We start from the raw sequence: 20,372 nt of genomic DNA, 5'->3' as shown, positions 1-20,372 counted from the left end.
ATAATTGATCCGCTTCCAGGTGGATAAGGACATACTTATTGGTACATTATTCGACGCTTTTCTGACCAATCGAAAAATCTGAAACGAACGAATCCACTTGAGAACAGAATTTCGGAGCTGGAACTTTTATCCGGCTCTCCGATATCGCTCTATGCGCACTCGCTCATAGTCGCTCCACCATCATGCAAGGATTTCATTTGACGTTCGTGGTCCGGTATGATCAGGGATTTTCCGAGTGATGCTCCCAAGTTGCTGGCTGGCAGGCTGAGGCTGGTAGGCGAGCTGCGGATCTCTCGTAGGCTTCTCTCCTACACTTCGTAGCCGAGCAACATCGTAAACATCACCGCCGAGCAAAGCGGACTCGTTCTAGGATCGACTATTCCACTTTGCGTGTCACGACCGACGTCCACATTGCGCGGACCAACCGTCGACTATCGGATTTCCCTTGTCAGATTTCTGCGCTAGGGATTTCTGATTGTGAATGTGTTTCTGATTGTGCGGCCCAAGTTAGGAGTCGAAAAATTAAGGCGCCTGTTCTCCCTGCGCGATCGACCAAACCGTCAACAGTTGGCGGGCGGACGGGCGGGCGGAATAGTCGACTGCAAGGTTGTCAGCAAGAGAAAGAGCAGCAGCAACAGGTCGACGAAGGCTTAGGCGGAATATTGCGTTGGAAACTTGGAGACGCCCATGTCGGAGAGGGAAGGCGATTCTTACGAAGAGTATCCACCGAAACAGGAAGAACATTCAGGATTACTCGAAAGGACTCAACCTCACGCTAAGGAGGAAATGTTCGAATCCACCCGGAGGGAAAGAGAGGAAGGTAGGTTGCCCGTCATCCGAAAGTCAGAAACTTGTTGATTCGGAACTTCCACACCGTTTCCGAACAGAATGCCTGTGAATCACGCGGTACATGTATGATCATCACGAGAAGTGGACTCGGCCCGGGCCCAGAGTATCAAGGACGGAATCCCGTTGGTAGAGTAGTTTCCAGTGGGTGAAATCGGTGCGCTGATGATTTTTTTTCGCTCCAAGAACCGGAAGAAAACCGGCCACTCCGGAAAAATATGCACAGCTTTGACGAGCCGTCACCGAAAGCCGGTTGCGTGGAGCTGCTTCACATGGGACTCACTTGCATCATGTGGGTGAGTAAGAGTTCATGAAAATTCGATTCCATCGCCCCCAACATCGCAGTCTCAATTCCATCGGGTCTTCGCCTCGAGAACTCTCTAAAGAATGTCACGGAATCTCGTGCTCGGAGACTCTCTACTGTTCCTCGGGTCGATCGGTTTCCCCTAGGACAAAGGCTGCAAATCCCATTCGAATCGTGTCTTCTGTGACTCACTCTCAAGATATCTATGGCTGTTCGATTCCCAAGACGTAAGCGCAGTGGCTCGACACGGCCCTGTGTTACCGATAATTGACAACAATATCCCATAGATAGATCACGGGCCATTCCCGATCAGTTGCGCGCACAGTAAGGGATAATTCGGGATGCGGTCGTTCATGCATGAGAAAATACCTCACATATCGACGAAATTAAATCAAAACAGCTCATCGGTGTGGCTATAATCATTCTGGGCGCGCTACTGGTGAGCGATATCCGTCTGAGAGGTCTGAAGTCTCTCCAACATCTTGGACCATTGCAAAATGCAGCGATTCTAGTGATCATCATCGGTGCGGCCATACTGGTCATTGGAATCTTCGGATGCATCAGCGTGAGCATCAAGAACAAACCCATGGTCCTGACGGTGAGTGTTTAGCGTTCCGATCTCCACGAATAACGATACCGCCGTCGTTTGTAAATTCTTCTGAACGGGCCATAGAGTCCGAAGTCTATTTTCCTCTCTTCCGTAGTTTGCAGTGCTCCTCCTTCTACTGATGGTTTTGGAAGTCGCGGCTTGCATACTGGCTTGGTACCACAAGAAAGGAAACACTGTAAGTCGAGACGTTCACTTCGCGTCCCCTCAGCATCCGTGGATCCGTCAATCGATACTACGACTCCGGGGCCTCAATCCGGAATTGTATGACCATAATTTCCCTGATTCCAATATTTTGCAGCTCGAAATGCGTCTGAATGAATTGATCGGTCGAGTGATCCGACAGTACTCTACGGGAGTGGCTATCTACAGCGGCGACGATGACTGGAGCTTCAACAGGAATGCGCTAAGTTTCATCGAATATGCGGTGAGTGAATGAGTCGGGGCTCGTATCCGACTCGCCGAGTGAATCAGCGAAATCACGCTCCCGCAGTCAGCTCTACTGCGTTTGTTGATGAATCAGAGCTTCCGCTTTCCGACCGCGGAGCGCTATTTCCGCAAAAACTGACAGAAAAATCATCCTCGGGATCGCCGCTGATCTCGCTGCCGCACGATCGTTTGAGCGAACCGAAGCATTCATTCAACTCCCGACGAAGGAGATCCCCTCCCACGATTTTTTTTCACTAACCGCCTCATGAAATCGTTTCCATGGCAGAATGAATTTCACTTCGAGCTACGAGCTTACTATAACCGATCCGCAGACGGATCCCATCGCAAGGTCATGTTGGCATACATATATTTTCGGAAAGCATTCGAAAAGAACTCTGTAGCGGTATGCTTCAGCTCAACATAGCGTGCGCGGGAGGCCATCGTCGGACTCGCATCGATTCAGGTGTTTCTGCTCTGATCGCGCGAGTCGTTCGTTCATCGGAACTGCGTAGGGACTCGTGTTGTCACTGCAACTTCTGGGTGAGGGTTGAAAACGAGTGCCTCGCAGTTCTCTTTGAATCGATCGGCGGAAAAACAAGCGCTCTCCACCTCTGCTTTTCCCGCGCGCTCCTCCGCCTCAAGGTCGTTCTCTGTAGGGAACGGAACTCGATGCCTGGCGCGATCCCCTCGGGGCGGCGACGAACGCATTCGCCAGTACTGACCCCCGTACCCACCTAATCGAAAACACGGCCCTCCGTGTCTCGAATATAATTTGTATCATCTCCGTCTCGTGATATCCGAATCTTACCAATACTCACCAACAAATCGAATCAAGAGTTCAATTATAAGGACATGACCGCTGGTCTAGAAGCTCGGCACGTATCTGTCGATCCTTGTCTCAGAGAAATGAATTAGGACGCTATCGACTCAAGATTCCGGTTGAGTATTCGGCTGAAGTTCTTCTGAGGGAGCTCCAGGGGGACACGGGGCGGATTCCTCCGGAATATTCTCGAAATATGATAGGGAGGGGGCGCAGGACTGAAGGAATCCGTCTGGAATCTTGAGAAGCTGGCATGAAGCATCATTTACGTAAGTTTAATCATGAGCCTCTATGGCGCGATCGAGCCCTCCTCCCCCCATGCATGACTAGCCCCTAAAACCTAATGGCAGAAGAAAATACAGTATTTTCTGTATTTGAGAGGAATGCTCGTCTACTTTCCAATCCTCTCGAACCTAGATATGGATGCACATGAACAGGAGCAGAGAGCATGCCCCCCCCTCACCGGATGCAAAAGGCCGAAAGTTCCATCTGTCATCTTTGTGGAACACATACTTGGCATGACGTGTGATCCGTCCTTGCGTCAAAGCTTCGGAAGTACCGTAGAATACTACGAGACGTCATCCAGCCTTAGCTGAAATGCGACCCTTGATGATGCGTGATCGTGGAGACAAACAGAGCTGATACACATACCATATAACATGCTAAGTCAGTTCGCGCGAACATTCGCGTCGACGTCGATCACTGAATGTACGAAAATGGAGAGCTTCAGATTGCAGCAAGGACGACCAGTGTATCCGATCGGGAAATCGACGGAGGAAGCTGACTTATGCACCTATGAATGTATGTGTAGGCTCAATACGTTCACGATTCGGCCAGAAATCATGGTGATGGACTGAGAGCGACATTGCTGCTGTCATGAAAGAATATTTAGACACAAGACGCATTCGATTTTGCGGATCCCTCAGTCAGAAGTGTCCAGATCACACCTCGGATAATAGCGCGAGGATGAGAGTACCGAAATCTGGCGAGAAAAATTCCCTCAGGAACTCCTCTTGCTGACGCAATTTTTTCGTGCGCGGGAGTCAAGTTGCGCGCGGGGTCGACGGTTCACTCTCTCTGGGCGCAGGTCCAGTTTGCGCGTAGGTTATACGTGCGAACAAGTCCTGTTGCGCTCAAGCCCCATTTGCGCGCGCTACAGAGCTGGCTGAGGATCACGGCAGGCGGCGAGTCGAGTGATTCTCCGCTACGCGCGCGTACCGTCTCTCCGCTGAATGGCGATTTTGGATAAGTTCGCTAGGCGAGTACACACAGGTTGGAGCGCGCTTTTTCTTCTTAGAGGCATGACAGAGCGTATCCCGTTTTCGGGCCGCTAAGGTCTGCATCCTACTCTGGAACGGGAATGAATGACGATACCTCTGTATCCGAGCTTCCTTCGGATCTCAGGCTAGTAATCGAACGAGCCTTGCCGGATCGCGTAATCATGGACTTCTGCTTACCTGGACTGTGAAGGTTACTTGGGTGCTCGGAATGGAGCGATTCTCCGGCTTCCCTGCGGGACGAGGAGCTTGCCATCGATCTATTCATACGCGCACTATAGAGCACTATTAGACTCGTCGTCGTCATATCAGCCGAACTCGATGAGGCTTGCTGAGTCGCCCAGGATCCCAGTCTTCTTCAACTCTATGAAGAGCAATGTACATGTACTTATGAATTCCCTTGTTTCAGATGCACTGTTGCGGAGCCAACGGTTACGAGGATTACCTCAGAAGGAATATCCCGGTCCCGACCAGTTGCTACCACAACGACAGATACTACAACATGTTCCGCAGTCAAGATGTAATTGATCCAATATTTGATAACGTTTCATCCTTGACTCCGCGCATAGCGTCATGACGGTGCGTGTCGCGTCCGGATTCCGAGTACGATCGGAAGCTCTTAAATCGAAAATCACATCCTGCAGGGTTGCGTCGAAGTCCTGCAGGACTTCATCATGAAACACGGTCTCATCCTGGGCTTGCTGTGTGTTTTGGCTCTCGTCTTACAGGTAAGCCCGCCCAAGATTCCCAGTATTTTATTTCATTTTTTTCGAATGCCCTCATCGAGATTGGTGGCTGATAGAGGCATTGTCTGCATTTCCAGTTGGTATTGATCATAACATCTTTCATCGTCGTGAGCCGCATTCCGAAAGATGATTTACCTCAGAAACGAGCCGAGCCTCCGACTTTGACCAGGAGAGTTACTCAACCAAGAGGCGGGAAGGAGCATTCGCAAGTGTAAGAGGGAAATCCCTCCAACCCTCACCGATCTTCTTCACCTAGCAGAGCCATCTCGGATATCTCATCCGAGATTCGATAAATCGGGAAACCGATTGCTTGGCGAAACACTCCGTACTGGAGAGCTTGAATTCGATCTGCAAAAAAACTGACAAAGAAGGGACCATCTTCTGATATTTTCGTAGCCGCGGAAAACATCCTTATTCTGGATTGCCTCTCTCAGAGCTCCGAAGCCTCCTCTCCCCGCTGCATTCCTCTATTCGAGCTTTTGTGTGCCGTGCTCTTCTCTTTAAAATCACTCATCCGGATGAGTTCTCCATCTGTGCTTTGAGCTGTCAGATGAGCGGGAGAGCGAACAGTACTATCCAATACCGGGAGCTCGCCTTGAAAAAATTTCCCGATACGAGCTGGCTTCGCGTACATAGACAGCTGGTATTCCAGGGAGAATTCGTAACCTTTCTCTACTGCCAATCGAGTCACAAGTTTTCATCTTATGCATTTCGGATGGATCTTTGAAATAAGACCCTGATGATTATTATTGACGGATATACTTACGTCAGTGAGAGAGCTGTTGCATTCTATCCGATCCCATTGCCGAGAGCACGGCGAATCCCTCTCCGGGAAGTGAAACCTTCCCTCCGAGGTGCCGAGCCGATTTTCGAGGAAAAACGACTGTCAATCAGGTTCCCGATGTATGGTTCCCGATGTGCTCTCCGACTGGTACAGGATCTGTCGAGCAGTCATGAATCTGACGCAATACTAATAAATACTGTCTAGTCATCATTTGCTCTTAAAGGAGTTTCTGGAAATTTGTCTCTCTGAGCGAGATCGCGACCAGGACCAGGAAATCCGTTACGATCGGCCGAGAGAAGCATCATCAAGGATAGGCAGCTCTCGGTCGACGTGGGCATGGAATGAATCTCTCAATCCCTCACCCGCGTGTGTCTCGGCACTTAATGCCTTGGTGGCTCCGACGAGGAGTTCGTATAGATTCTTATTGGTATTGTAGTATATTCTTGATCCTCTCAACTTGTTCATTTTTCCCAGCATAAGGTGCTCTTCTATTCAGATACGATCAATCGTCAATCTAGAGTTCGTCCCCTTCCTGGGAGCCTCATCATTTTCTTAAGAATCACTGGATTATCGGCTCAAGACAGATTCGAAATATCTCGAGTACACAACCGATAGGGTCACTCCGATCATACAATTACGGCGATGGGTAGAAGAAGGAATTCCGACTCTGGATTACGGTGCAATCATGCAGGAGAACCTTTATTCCGCACGACAGAGCTCGGCGGTATTCTTGACGGAGACGTGGGTCGCTTCCCCAAAAGAGAGGATTCGTCGGAGCTTTCGTCGTGATGCTCATGCCGACGCCCATGGACCGGATATACTTCGTCTGCGGTCGGCTCGAAATTCCCTTCCACTTGACCGCTGGCCTAGGTCTATCGATATTTCTTTGGGAAACTCGCGATCACCCATGGCTTTACGTCTCTAGAGGAATTTCACCAATCGCCAACAATAGTCGCTATCGACCTTGAACTCCACTATGTGTGCAAAAACGAGGCTTCCAGTCGGAGCGAAGGAAACCTGTGAGGATTCAAGCGTCTTCCTAAAACGGAACCCACGCGGGATTCTGGTTCCGCCGGGGTAAAAAAACACCATTTGCTCTCCTGATTGTTTCACGGACCGGCTTCTCGCGATGACCATCAACGATCTCGTGCACAGGCACAGAACTCATTAGTTCTTGATAATATTTTTAGCTGGCAAGATGCTTATTGTGCCACTTTTCCTCTCGTGGTTCTCCATTTGACGGTCAGGGGTCCCCAAGCGTCATTGGAAGCCGCCTGAGCGATTCTGCCAGCTTCGCTCCAAGCGAAGCTACAGGCGGAATGAATGTCTCCTAATGCAGGACGGAAAATGAACATGACCGGAGCTATCCGCGAGTCAAGCCAAGTCCATCGGAGGAATCGCCGCAGTCGTCTACGGTGCCGCTACCGTGTCCACGCGACATGGCGGCGCCAACCGCTCTGATCAGCCCCACGCCTGTTGCGTGAGATGCGGTAGCGTACAAAGCATACGCGATCGACGCCAGTGGGCAACGATGAAGAATGCAAGCCGAACATGGCGCTGTTGGGTCAATTGTCTGCTTCATCGTGACCGCTTCTCTTTCGGGTTTCAGGAAGATGCGTACGATAGGCAAGAAACTTTCAGTGGACGGATTCTATGAGATCTTGACGCTTGTCGGTCAGCTTTGGATGGGTAATCCGTCACACGGCTCCGATGTCAAACACCGAACGCTTCCGAATGTCTATTTACACCGAATCGGTATCGAATGCCGATTCCTTCCGATAGAATTCGAGCCGAATACCAGCCCTGCCTATAGGAGGGTATGGCGGATTCTGGTATCGGAGTGATTCTCTGAGCTCTCTATCATCTCAAGAAGTTTTCTGGCATGTACCATTGAGGGGAGAGAAATGATTGCCACTGAATCGGAAAGGCTCGAGCAATTTCCGGTGCCCCCCCCCCCTTCCCTCCTCCATAAGGAGCGTCTTGAGATCGAGAGCTGTGTGGAGAAGTTGAACATGAACCCTCGAGTGAATCCGCTGAAAGAATAATCGGAATGAAAGGAATCCACCTCCTCGTTTCGGGGCTTGATAGAGAAAGCATGAACTGGACGTTTGACGTGAAAATCCTATCTTCGAATACCGACCGAGGGTATCATAGCTCATGGAGACTCAAAAGGACATGCTCATCATACACACGATCATGTGCTCGACTGCAGAGTTCCTGAATGCTCCCGAATGTATTCTCCGGAGTTATCCTTCACCAATAAGCTCCGTTTGCCTCGACGAAAAAAAACGGTCCGGGAGGGAAAGTCTCTTCCCCGAAAGCTTCGATAACCAGAAAAGAAACCCCACCGACCGCGACGCGGACGCTGCCAAGCACGGCAGCATCGGGGAAGATTTTTGCTCACACCGGTCGACAGCTCTGTCCTTGCAACGATTCTGAGATATAAATACAGTTGACCGCGGGCATGAGGGAAGCGAAATGCGGGGGGAAAAGTGAAACGGACGAGCTTCGGTAGGCGAAACTTCCCTCATTATACTTGTGTCCAGCTCACGCTCCAAGAATTACCTACACATGCGGTCGGCGCCGTCTTCATCCATTCCATCGGTGAAACCTTCCGCAGCGATGACGATGCGGATTAAGATGGAGAAAAAAATGGGGAAGCATGGAAAGTGAGATCCTAAACTTGCTGTGACCAATGATGCTCTATCGAAGAATGTTCCTCATCGGGTTGCTCCACTACGAGCGTTTTTCCTGCGCGAATTTCATGGAAGAAAGCATGATCATCACTTTCTTCTTGTTGAACCGGTGGGAGGCGGAGGGGTCGCTTATCAGTCACGGCTGATGTTGGCGATGTGTTCCGATGCTCGGCTGGCTGTTCTGCTTGTCTACCTGCTCCCTGGCCGATCGCTAGCTGAAGGATGATTCAAGAACGAGAAGCCAGAGTGTCGAGTGATAAACAAACGTGTTTTTTATCGATAATCGGAATTTTCGTCTTCTGCTCGCTTCGCTCATCGCAATCCCCTTTCATTCATGATCCGAAGAATTACCGGCAGAACGAAGAAAGTTCCCTTCCGCCGCGACGCAGTATTTTGAGTCGGAAACCGGAGTCCCAGGCGCGCCGACTTGTCTTCAACTGACAGAATTCGTTCGCCAACGAGCCCAGCTCCCGAATTTTCCACGTTTGTTCTTGCGAAGAAGCTGCTAGTTGTCGTATCTAAAATCGCCCATAGGGAGTAGCGAAAATCACAGTCACAAGGGAGATCGATTCGACGTCTCCGGTTCGGTATTTTCCGTGTCCGGGACGCGGAATCGCAGTCCGATTCTTTAGGGGCATCCTTTCTTAGGCAACCAGCATGGATGGGGGTGTCGCTCAAGTATATTTGGAATAAAATCGGATACGTAGTTCGGCTCCAGGTCGCCAGCATAGCCTGACGCTGTCTACGCGTCATTCTATCCGTTCCTTGGGTTCGTCTGCGTGTCGCCGTTCCTGGCCTTGAGAATGTCGTTCGTCGTTTTGTCCGTCCACGCCTCGATTTGATAACCGGCTGACCCAGCTAGCTGTTACCGTGCCTGCCCGATCATATAATGAATCCGGGGGCCTTCACGAAGCACACTTGCCAGAATGCAAGTGAGCGGGGAGCGCCTTTCTCAAAAATTGCCAATTTTCTCGAAAGCATCGACTCAAACGTACTTCGCGACAGCTTCTTTCTGTCATAAGCTCGAGCGTGCGCCTGGGAGCGACCAAGGGAATTTTCGTAGGAGCGGCAGGCCAGGTTTTTGACGGTGAGGAAACGTTGCATACAACGATATCTTCCACGGCTTCTTCTTCCTGTAGACGTAGTCGGTAGCACAAGTAGTTTTTTCGATGAAGACACGATTGATTGTCGTTACGTGGGGCAATGCTACGACCTTGGCATCGTGGGTCGAGCGCTGACAGACCGATGGCAGCGTGCGAGCTGCTATTAACTAGCGCAGAAGTTCTTGACCCTCCTTCTGTCGGATCTGTCGGACATCCTCTTTCAAACTAGCTAGCTAGATCCAGAATGATAGATCCTTGATGGATACCGCAACTCATGAATGCAAATCGAAAGAGCTGTGACAGCCGATCGCTAGCTAATCCTCGACTACCATAGCTGGTCGCCGGGGCTACGGAGAGGTCTCGCGGGAGAGTTTTCCTCGGTGCGTTCCCGTTGTGATTCCCAAGAGAGTGTCTCTCGCAATTTTCGGAGCGAGGAGCACCCGACTGTGGTCATCGAAGAATTAGCCAGTAGCCACTGATCTGGGCCAGGCAGAGAAGGAACATCCAAGGGGTGATTCTGAGACAAGGGAAATTGGCAACTCGCTGGGTCTAGCAGTAGCTCGGAGATTCAGGTCGGATAAGGCCCTTCTGATCGACTCGTTTTCGCGCCGCATTCATAGACGGAAGACCGATACCGGGATCGACTCTCTGGGAGTAAATGGAATTTCCGAACACCCAAGCTCTCAAGGATGAGAGCCCGTTCCTCTGACGAAGGTTACCTAGTCAGGAAACCATCGAAGAAAGCTTTGTCAATATTGTGGAAGGAAATGAAAAATGGGAAAATCGATGCGGCTCGCGAGGAGGCTTCGAGCAGCGAGTGAGTTTTGACGAAAATTCGCTTATCGTGTCGTCTGGAAGTTCCCAGCGCGGAATGAGAATCTACGGAATCCTCTCGTTCTGGTGCGGGGCAAAAGACGCGGGTTGGTTGGTTGCTTGGCTGGCGGGCGGGCGGGATCGCGGGTGAGCGAGCGAGCGAGCTGCAAAACCGGATGGCAGTCCAATCGTTGACGGCTGGTGGTGATCTGGACTCCCTCGCGGCAGAGCCTTCACCGTTAGCGTCGCGATCTTCTCGGCGCAGCATTTCGTTCCGGCTGCCGAGACGCTTACTTCGCAATGGTAAGTATCACTCCGTTAAGTGCGGCTCTTGAAAAATTCGTCGATCTCGACTGTCTCCACGCGCTCGTTCTGAAGCGCCGTGCAGAATCGGATGTATTCTATCGTCGAATTATTCCGTCGTGGCGACACTCGAGTTCCCGAAATCTCGGCCGGAACAACGTCACCTGAATCCCGGAGATTCGCCGACCGACCGAGTGAGTGAGTGAAGGAGCTTCATCGATGTTGCACCAAGGGAGCTAACCCTTCGATTGATTGGTGCTCCGCAGCGGGTCGTCATAGTCCTCGTTCTACTCGTGGCCCTCGCAAGCGCTCAAAAGCGGAAGGACGAGCCGGAATACGACGATGATTACGATTACGATAACGACGAGCCCGTCAAGGACACGAAGAAGGACCTCAAGGACTCGAAAACGAAAGCATCCGTAGCCACTCCACCTGCCGCATCCGATTCGGCGAAGAACGACGATCAGCATGCGGAAAAACCCGCGAAAAAATTGGATCATCCCTCGTCCCTCTTCTTGAAGCCCCGGAACACCCGGGTGCACAACAAGGTAGGGTCTCGCGACAGATGGTGCACGCAAAATCTACTGATAGAGTTCAATGACGTACTATGGATCGCGCGGGGAAGAGCCGCGTGAATCTGTGCCCATCGTCGCGTTGTCGGGACGGCACGAAGTCCGCTCCCATTGATCGCGTCGAACGCCGCTGCGAAGGATTTTTGAAAATTTGGAAGTGCGGTGGTGTTGATGACTCTAGTGGTGGACTGCGATGACGGGGAAGACGACGACGAAGTCGTCAAGGCGGGTGGCGGGATGAACTTCCTTTTTCCGGCATCTTGGTGAGCTCCGGTTCCTACCCAACGCGTGGAACAACAGCGAACGAGTGGGGTGGAGTGTCATCGTCGCTAAACCATCATCAAGTCATCAGCGATTGAGGCGTTCAACTCAACGCCACCGATGCCGCAGCGCGTTTCCGTTCAGACATCGACCGAAGGCGTCCCTTTTGCCCTCTACCCATTACATTTCACAGGGAAAAACTTCGTCCTGTACGAACAAGAGAATTCTGCGGGTCAATTAGCTCTCGACAAGCTTTCACGATGAGGCCTTATGAAAACCTGTACCAGATATCGATGAGGAGTATATTTTCCCCATGTAGGTGACACCGGCGCCTGGCCAGAGGAGCCGACCCACGCTGCCGTCGTTCATCAAGAATCCGGCCACTGGTGGTCAGGTCAGTACAACTGTTACCCCACGCCCTCCAGGTGGACCCCGGGTGGAGAGGACCACAGCAGCTCCCGTGAGAAGCAATACGAAGACGAGATCGACCACGACGACCACACAGAAGCCTAAACGTGGAGGTAGGGAAATTCACATCTCTCAGGAGAATGTTGCTCTCTCGGGACGGGAAACTTTCGTGAAAGCCTCGCTACGCGAGGTCTGGAGATCACGGCCGGGAGAACCACCTCCGGAGTGTACCTGAATGAACTCCCGGAGGTGGATTCTCGGTGGATGTCCGAATCCTATGATGCGCGAAGGACCGAGTCTCGGAATCGGTCCGCGTGCTCCGTATTCTTTTCTAACTGATTCATTTTCTTCGGCCCTCTATCGTTCTAGCTTCGAGCTCGTCTTCTTCCTCATCGTCGTCGTCATCCTCCTCTTCCTCTTCATTGAGCAAGAAGACGTCACGAACGACCGAAGCGCCCCCGAAAGACGGACGCCGATTCGGAGGGAGTCTGTCGTCTAAGAGTAAATCTAGCAAAACCTCGAGGTTCAACAAGGACAAGGATAACTGAATGATATATTTGAAAACTCTGGATCCGTAGTGGAAGCCATGACCGCAGATGGAGGAAGAGCAGCGCTTCATCGAATCGCCTATGAAGGGAGACTCATTCTGTACATTGTCCAAATTACGTTTCTCACCGACCAGTGTGGGGATCATTGTTTCTGATGGAAAGATACGCGTAGGAACCCACATGAAAATATATGTTCTCATCCCTGGATATGGGTATCGCTTTCTTGCACCACGTTTCCGCGGGGATTCCCAGGATCTTCCATTCCGCTTATCGCGATATCACGAGGTATGATACCACCCGCGATCCGACATCGGCAGTCTCGTGACCATTCGGAATCGTGACGTCATCGGTCGTCAGCTTGGTGGCAAAACCGATAACCAAGCCGATGACGCTGATGATTTCGATAATCTAATCCTTATGACTGCGGCATCGCAAGGAATATAGATAGATATTTTCGGGACCGGATCCCAGGGTAATCGACTTCGGGCCGACGGCGGAGGTCTCTTGACGTGTTTCGAACGAAAAAGTAAATCTTTATTGAATAATCTTGTCATGGAGATGGTGTCTGAATCTTATCAAGCTATGCCAGCGAGGCCATCGGCATTCTAGCGAGATATTTCCAATTCCTCCCGGCTCCGACTTTCCGAGACGTGTTTGTGCGAAGGACGCGCCGTGTACTCCGGTTATTGGCCAGTGAACTCTTGAGCGAGGTCTCTCGATATAAAATATATATCCTCGATAAACGGACCCTGATACTCTTTGAGTCTTTGAGTGATGCCCGTCTTCCTCCCTTGCCTTGAGGGGTCGGATTCTCCTGGATGAAAATACCGGGACGCACGTTTCGCGAGCGTTGAAGCTCGATCGGCTTCGGCCGGAAGATCCTTTTTCCGGCATTCGCGCTCATGAGATTTAGTTCGAACAGGATGGATCACTTTCAGAGGAGCCGACTGTCGGGTGCAGGCGATTCCCCTACGCGAGGGAATTCGAGCCCTAGGACGCTATGGAGAGGCTGCTCAATGAGTGGAGCACCCTCGTGCTCCCGAGCTCCATACTGGCGAACATCTCGTCCTCAAATTCGCACGATCTTCCCTGAAGGATCGGAAAACCTATTGAAAAAGCGCGCCAAGGTTCAAAACCGAAACCACTCAGTATTCGAGCTCGGAGACAATAATAACAGTGGTCGGGGGATAATTCAGCCATCTGAGACGAAGGAGATTGTCGTCCTGAGCGCAGCATGTCTCTCTCGAAACAGATACTGAAGCCCGCCTTGTTGGCCAAGCGAGCTTTTGCCGCGTCCCAGATCATCCCCAATCGTACGGTGAGTAGAGGACACGACGGGGTCAGCGCGTAGCAGCTCGTCTCCCGCTCCGAAACTTCGACGAAAGTTCGAAGGATCTGCGGGTCGACTCTCCGCCGAGTGCGATACTCGTTTGCAGTGCCAAGAATGCATCGATAACAGTCCCATCTCCAGCGGGTTCTGCACGACTTGAGCTGTGGGCCTACATTTCAATCATAACAACGCGTTCGATATTTTCTCCCATTCAGCCGGTCCGCGCGGAACTATTCTCCGACGTTTGATTTGATGGCTGGAGAGCGCTAACTCTAACACCGATTCATTGCAGATCGTTCACAGATACAATGACAATGTCTACGTAAGAGCTTTTCAATGAAATTAACTTTTAACCTATCTCTGTTTGCGACACTCTCTCCCGCGACGGTTCGGGAAGCACATATGCTTGGAAACATCGATGTATTGCACCCTTGCATCCTCTTTCGGACGAGATTTGTTTTCGGACGTGAACCCGGGGAGATGATGGTCTTCCTCGGGTTCTCTGACTTGGTCATGGGAATATGCGAACAATTCCGAGCACACTTTTTCGGCTATCGGCCACCCTCTCACCTTCTCGATCTTACAGCATGTAGTCTACCTTGAGCAGCTAGAGACAAGGCTCCCAATAACGGAATCTTCCTTCTTATAGCATGTATCCGGAACGAGGACCGACAAGAGCAAATACGGAGGCCGTTACATGGTCACCGCTCTGCCAGGCGACGGAATCGGGCCCGAACTGATCGGATACGTCAAAGAAGTCTTCCGGTAAGAGTCCCTGACATAACAGACTCGGACACCTGTTCTCGAGGAGTCGGTCATGCTGGCACTTGAATCCTGAACGATGTCTCTCATTCCCGAAAGAACCGAATGCGGCGATGGCGTTCCGTGATAGAAATACTATACCTTTCCAGATACGGCGGAGTTCCCGTTGATTTTGAGGAAGTGCACTTAGACTCATCAAGAGACGACGTGGATCTCCTGGAACAAGCTATCACGGCGGTGAAACGGAACGGAGTCGCTATAAAAGGCAACATCGAAACCCGCCACAATGATCCGAATTGCAAATCCAGGAACGTCGAGCTGCGTCTCCGGTTGGGCCTCTTCGCTAACATTGTGCACGTCACCTCTCAACCTGGCATCGAAACTCGACACCAGGACATCGATATCGTTCTGATCCGTCAGAATACAGGTAGGAAAGCCTTCGATTGGACGCTTGTCGATGAATAACGAATCAGGAATGCGCCCGGGGGAAGCAGCTAAGATCAGTTTTCGGAAAAATTCTTCTGATTCTCAATTCTAGAGGGAGAGTATTCGAGCGAGGAGCATACATCGATCAAGGGGGTGGTGGAATCTCTCAAAGTGATCACCAAGACGAGAAGTGACGAAATCGCTCGTTACGCCTTCGAGTGGGCGAAAAACAACGGTCGTAAGAAGGTCACCTGTGTTCACAAGGCCAACATCATGTTAGTTTTCCTCCGACTCTTTTTTCCGCATCTCCCGTCGCTCGTTCCAAAGCACCATCCCTCCTCTTATGACCACAGGAAGCGAGCGTCTTCCGAAGGATTGCCTCTCCTCGTCAGGCTCCCGTATTGTTGCGATTGATCTTTTTTTTCATTCCCTCTGTCGACTTCAGGAAACTGTCGGACGGTTTGTTCCTGAGCCGTTGCACGGAGATGGCCAAGGAGTATCCGGAGCTGGAATTCGACAACATCATCATTGACAACTGTTCCATGCAACTCGTGGCCAACCCCAACCAATTCGATGTTTTGCTCCTCCCGAATTTGTACGGGAACATTCTCACAAACTTGGCGTGCGGAATCACCGGCGGGCCGGGAATCGCGTCTGGACGGAATTACGGCAAAGATTATGCAGTTTTCGAAACCGGGACGAGGAACACGGGCAAATCGATCGCAGGAAAGAACATCGCCAACCCAATCGCCATGATGAATGCAGGAGTCGATTTGCTCTATCATCTGGGTCTGACAGATCATGCGCAGGTCATTGCTCGGGCTATCGACAAAACCATAAACGTCGACAAGCTGCACACGCCCGATCTCGGCGGTCAAGCAACCACGACGGAAGTCGTGCAGAACATTGTCAAGGAGGTTCAGAAACATGCTTGAAAGAGTTCGAATCTCCGGCCAAACTGAGCGAAACTCCGGAGCTCATGAGACTCCAGAGCTGGAGCAAGATTTGATCGCCTTTTTGTGTGCGAGAGTGGTGGAGCCACACTCGAATATCTGGGATCGTTCATGTAGCCTTGCTCTGCACCTCTTGAGAACCTGGCCCTTTAGTTTAGGTGAAGCGAGACTCCTCTAGTCCATTACTCGGGAAAGCGTTTCCTTTTTCGACTTAGAATCATTGAAATTGGATATTCGGGACGAACCCCCAGCGCTCAAAGGTGAAAGTTCGCGCTACGGGAACCGTTGAAATACTCCTTTATCAATAAAGCAGGGAGTGTGGAAGCACATTCTTAACTTATTCAAGCGAGAAGACCGTTTTTTGATTTTTGTTTTGCCTCTCATGGAGCTCTGAATGAGTATCAGAGCCCAACATTCGATCGGTATACTCATACCTGTAAGAGAAGCGCACCCTTATTCTAGGTCGAGTAAGAGGGGGAACAAAGATTGCCAATCGCGACCAGGGCGGTCAAATGGAGAGATAGAAGATGCTCCTAGGTTCATTGCTGAACATCGGTACCGCCTGTTATGCGATTGGGATCGCGGACTCAAATGGGAGCTTCGGAGCGAGCATAGGATCAGGAAACCTCGAAATACCCAGACAGATTGAAGCGGATAGAATGCGAATAAAAACGCCCAGTATTCCTGCCTCTATGATTCACCCCTCTAGTCGGATTTACGACTAATGATTAATGGTTCTCTTCGTCCTTCTGTGTCAACCGCCCTGATGATTCTTCTCGACGCGAGGTCGGGGGCATCCGAATCAGCCGCACAGCTCTCTCAATCCCGCTTTCTCACCACTCACCCGGGAATCGAGAGAGCCCACGGATCTTCTTCGTCCGAAATATAGTGAGTGAAATCCCCAAAAATTGGAGAATCCGTTTGCCCACCTTGATGACCACCCAGGAACACCTTTTAGGATTTGAATTCGAGAGGAACTTGCTCTTTTTCCTTAGATCTTGGTGTGCAAATCGAGTCATTCCAAAGCATTATTGGTCAGTCTAAGAGCTCAGCCGCATGAACACTAAATATTCTGGGACAGGGTACTCGGGGAATCGAGGGCTGTCCCCGACAGCACAGCCTCACAGAGGAAATTCTGGCATCCACGTATCTACGAGAATGACGAATTTTCCAACGACGCCCAGATTCTTAGCGGCTGCGGAGAAACTGTTATTGTCCGTGGCGCGGCGTGGACCTATATCTGAGTCTTCCGGCTCCGCGTCGAGGACGGATTTCGGCGGAGCACGTCTCGCCCCGCAATTCACAAGCTTCTGTGCGAAGCTCGACTGATCGAGGAATGTCTTGGTCGAGCATCACCAAAAGTGAGCCTCAATTCCGATCACCGGTTACTCCGGCAGAGTAGAAGGAGGAAGAACAAGAGCGAAAATGGGGGCCTCACCTAATCTTGGAGCTCGAAGTGTGGAGAATGACGCCCCAGGATCCCATCGGACCATCGATCGGAATGAGATCGTCTTCAGGATCATCAAACGAGAACGTGAGCCGCTCATTGCTATCCCTAGTCGAGTGTTAATTATATTTCTTTAATTTTCCGACTGCCTCCTGAGAATATTTCTTCAACCAGTGGCAGACATGGCTCTGGACGACAATTCAGCCAGGAACAACCTCATCATGCCAGGTATGATCTTGTGGATGACTAGGGCGACTCCGGCATATTCCTTCTGGAGCTTCGGGTCTTCAATTTCATGCATTTTTCTCCGATTCTCATATTCGACCGATTTCGTGATACCTCCTACCGCACTAGTTCGGCTTGCTAGCATCCGAGAGACTCCGGCATCTCCCCCGAGAGGAGGCGGACGGAGAAAGAGATCATCACATCAGGTAGAACGAATCACCCCTTTATCCATTACCTCATCACCTCTAAAGACAGTCTTCCGTATCATTCAGACAGACTGTGTCTCACCGACTGAAGAACGACGTGACATCAGAAAGATCTCATTTTGAGCTGAAGCTAAGTCTCGAGTCTCGACTCGTGAGCTCGACCAGTTAGTCAGAGTCAGAGTCAGAGACTCAGCCGCCTAGGCTGCTTAGGTGAATATATAATAGGTGAATCCGATTTTGCGAACCATCATTGTCCGGATTGGATAGAGCTCGATGGACGGGAACCATCGAGTTCTCTTGTAGGAGCAGGGCGAGAAAATCTGCCCCCACCGTACGCCACTGCCTATCGGACACGAACTCGTGGCTCATAGAATACCGCCGATTCCATGTCGCATCCACTGGTTCATTTCCGAAAATCACTCAAAACGATTCAAACGACGAACGGAGGCAAACAGAGAGTAAACCAGAAGAGCACTGAACGCTGAGATTCCTCGAGATCTGTCCCCAATAACCTTGCTGAGATCTGCCCTCTCTTCTTTGTGAAATACAAGTGGAATACGGAATGAAAATGTCGAGTCTCGCCTTGTTTGACCCCATTCCCCAGCCCCCCCCGTGAGAGAAGAATGATCCCGGAATCACGGCTCGAGTTCCGGAAGATTACGTTTCTTTGTTTCGGCCAGAGGAGGCCGTGGAGGAGCGATGTGGGATCACGTGCAAGTATTCATGGCATCACACACACACATGCTCAACGCCTCCATTTTCTATCAGATCAGCCCGAGCAACGATGACAGTGAGTTCGACGGAATTCCCCCTTGTCTCAAAATGAATGGCGGGGTGTCCCCGAAAGCTTCAGGTCAGGGGTTGTATAACCCTCAATCCATGCCGCACCTCGGTACATGACCTTCCGGCGCCTCTCATTCCTCCGAGTCCTCTTATTCACCGACCACATATCGGAGAACAATGGCGCATCGTTCCTGAAGGCTCAGGCCATGAGTTCTTCTCGGCTGCAGGCGTTTTCAACAGGCCCAAGTCGCGCGGCAGGGGAGGCACGTAAGCCCTGGAGGGTTGTCGAGCCTGTTTGCTGTGGTCGGGCGGGGCGGATGTTGATTCTAACGAGGAAATTGGGCGGACTCGAAACAATCATTCTGCCTCTTCCTCTGACCTTCCGCTCAGTCCCCTTCCCCTTTTCGCAATCGCAGCTCCTTTTGAGAATGATAGGGTCACCCCTTTGCGGATTGCCCCGACGAAAAATGAAAAAATCAAGAGACATGAGCTCTACGAGAGGATCCAGACCACGCTAGACGAACTGCTTTCCCCAAAATCGCAGTCCGTCATAATTGAGAACGTACTTGACAAGGGTGTCAGGAGCGCCAAAGCTCACGGTACTCGGGCAGTCATCGGGAGATCGATTAGTGCCGTTTCCAGACCGGGGTACTCCAACGGGCAGGACCATGGTTTTCTGAATTCATATCCTCGTCTACTACGGGAAGACACACAGTTTCATCGTAGCTCTGTGTCGCTTTCACATCCCGGTGCGATCTTGGTCCTCGATTCTGTTCCTGTAGGAGATCGGAGCAACGAGGCTTCGTGATGGGCAAGAAAAGTTGAGGATGCGACGAACGCACCGCAGTTGCGGTTCGGAACCGCGGGAGAAATGAAGACACAAGACTTGAACTTGCTGATATCATGTGGGGTGCGTCGCGCGATAACGAAATGTATCTCGGAGATTTCCAGATCGATGGACGACCTCCGGGAGATGATGGAATGATAACGATGAAGGGTTCGAGCCTCTGATCGTCACCGAAATCTTGATGAACACTCGGCATTTGAACCCGGACACTGAACTTCCTGAGGAGCGCTGAGGCTGCCTGGGTGATCGTGATAATTGTATTGATCGATCATCGATCAGCTCCCCCTTTCTCCGCCACTGTGGCTTCCACAAAGTCTCCGACACCTCTCGGCCCTCGACCGGCTGATGGCGAACCACCTGGAGCGAAATTTTGGAGAGGCCGGCTCTGCGCCGATGGACGTCACTTACGCGCGTGCGAACCCCAGTGATTATATCGAGGTTCCTGGTTACATCATAAATAGGACTGCTTGTCCTGGACAAAAGAGGCGGATTATCCGCGATATTGAACATTTCTAAATGGATCCCTGTTACACATTCCCGACTCGATCTCCCAGTGAATGTTATGTGCTGATTGCATGGTGTACTGAGTGGGCGAGGTGCGTGCTTCCTGCGAGCGAATGGAGCGACAGGCAGCTCCGTCCGTGACAGAGGAAAGACTCGAACGGGTGGGAACAACGCGAAAGATTGACGCTGGGCCATGGCCTTGTCAGAGTTCCGGTCGGCGATTTCGGGCCGGCAACGCGATCGCGATGCTCGGGAGGCTGACCGTAGGCCTGCTCGCAACCGAAGCAAATGTATTCGGCAAAGGAACCTGCAGACAAGAGCTGGGCACAGGGGACCTCCTCATCAATCATCGCATCAGGAACCGCGAATATT

General features: G+C 51.3%; 3 protein-coding genes across 3 annotated transcripts; all 3 read left to right on the top strand.

The window, feature by feature from the left end:
* The first annotated feature begins 687 nt into the window (after window positions 1-687).
* LOC100900808 (tetraspanin-9) lies at window positions 688-6,035 on the top strand. Its single transcript, XM_003738552.1, has 8 exons — window positions 688-820; window positions 1,033-1,142; window positions 1,551-1,748; window positions 1,855-1,935; window positions 2,059-2,184; window positions 4,693-4,803; window positions 4,928-5,011; window positions 5,107-6,035. Exons 1-8 carry the CDS (start codon window positions 688-690, stop codon window positions 5,242-5,244), a joined length of 981 nt encoding a protein of 326 aa, XP_003738600.1. The 3' UTR covers window positions 5,245-6,035.
* A 4,568-nt stretch (window positions 6,036-10,603) lies between these two features.
* On the top strand, window positions 10,604-11,489 carry LOC100907779 (uncharacterized). Its single transcript, XM_003738516.2, has 2 exons — window positions 10,604-10,728; window positions 10,995-11,489. The coding sequence occupies exons 1-2, from the start codon at window positions 10,726-10,728 to the stop codon at window positions 11,361-11,363; spliced, it is 372 nt and encodes a 123-aa protein (XP_003738564.1). The 5' UTR covers window positions 10,604-10,725; the 3' UTR covers window positions 11,364-11,489.
* A 2,178-nt stretch (window positions 11,490-13,667) lies between these two features.
* On the top strand, window positions 13,668-16,333 carry LOC100907640 (isocitrate dehydrogenase [NAD] subunit gamma, mitochondrial). The gene is made up of 6 exons (XM_003738515.2): window positions 13,668-13,835; window positions 14,140-14,169; window positions 14,497-14,612; window positions 14,759-15,036; window positions 15,148-15,310; window positions 15,481-16,333. The coding sequence occupies exons 1-6, from the start codon at window positions 13,752-13,754 to the stop codon at window positions 15,968-15,970; spliced, it is 1,161 nt and encodes a 386-aa protein (XP_003738563.1). The 5' UTR covers window positions 13,668-13,751; the 3' UTR covers window positions 15,971-16,333.
* Window positions 16,334-20,372: the final 4,039 nt, after the last annotated feature.

The sequence above is a fragment of the Galendromus occidentalis genome, unplaced genomic scaffold (assembly GCF_000255335.2).
Source record: "Galendromus occidentalis unplaced genomic scaffold, Mocc_1.1 scf7180000076006, whole genome shotgun sequence".
In the NCBI taxonomy this organism is placed as follows: domain Eukaryota; kingdom Metazoa; phylum Arthropoda; class Arachnida; order Mesostigmata; family Phytoseiidae; genus Galendromus; species Galendromus occidentalis.
The sequence above is the reverse complement of the archived record's forward strand: the minus strand, read 5'-3'. Positions and strand labels throughout refer to the sequence as shown.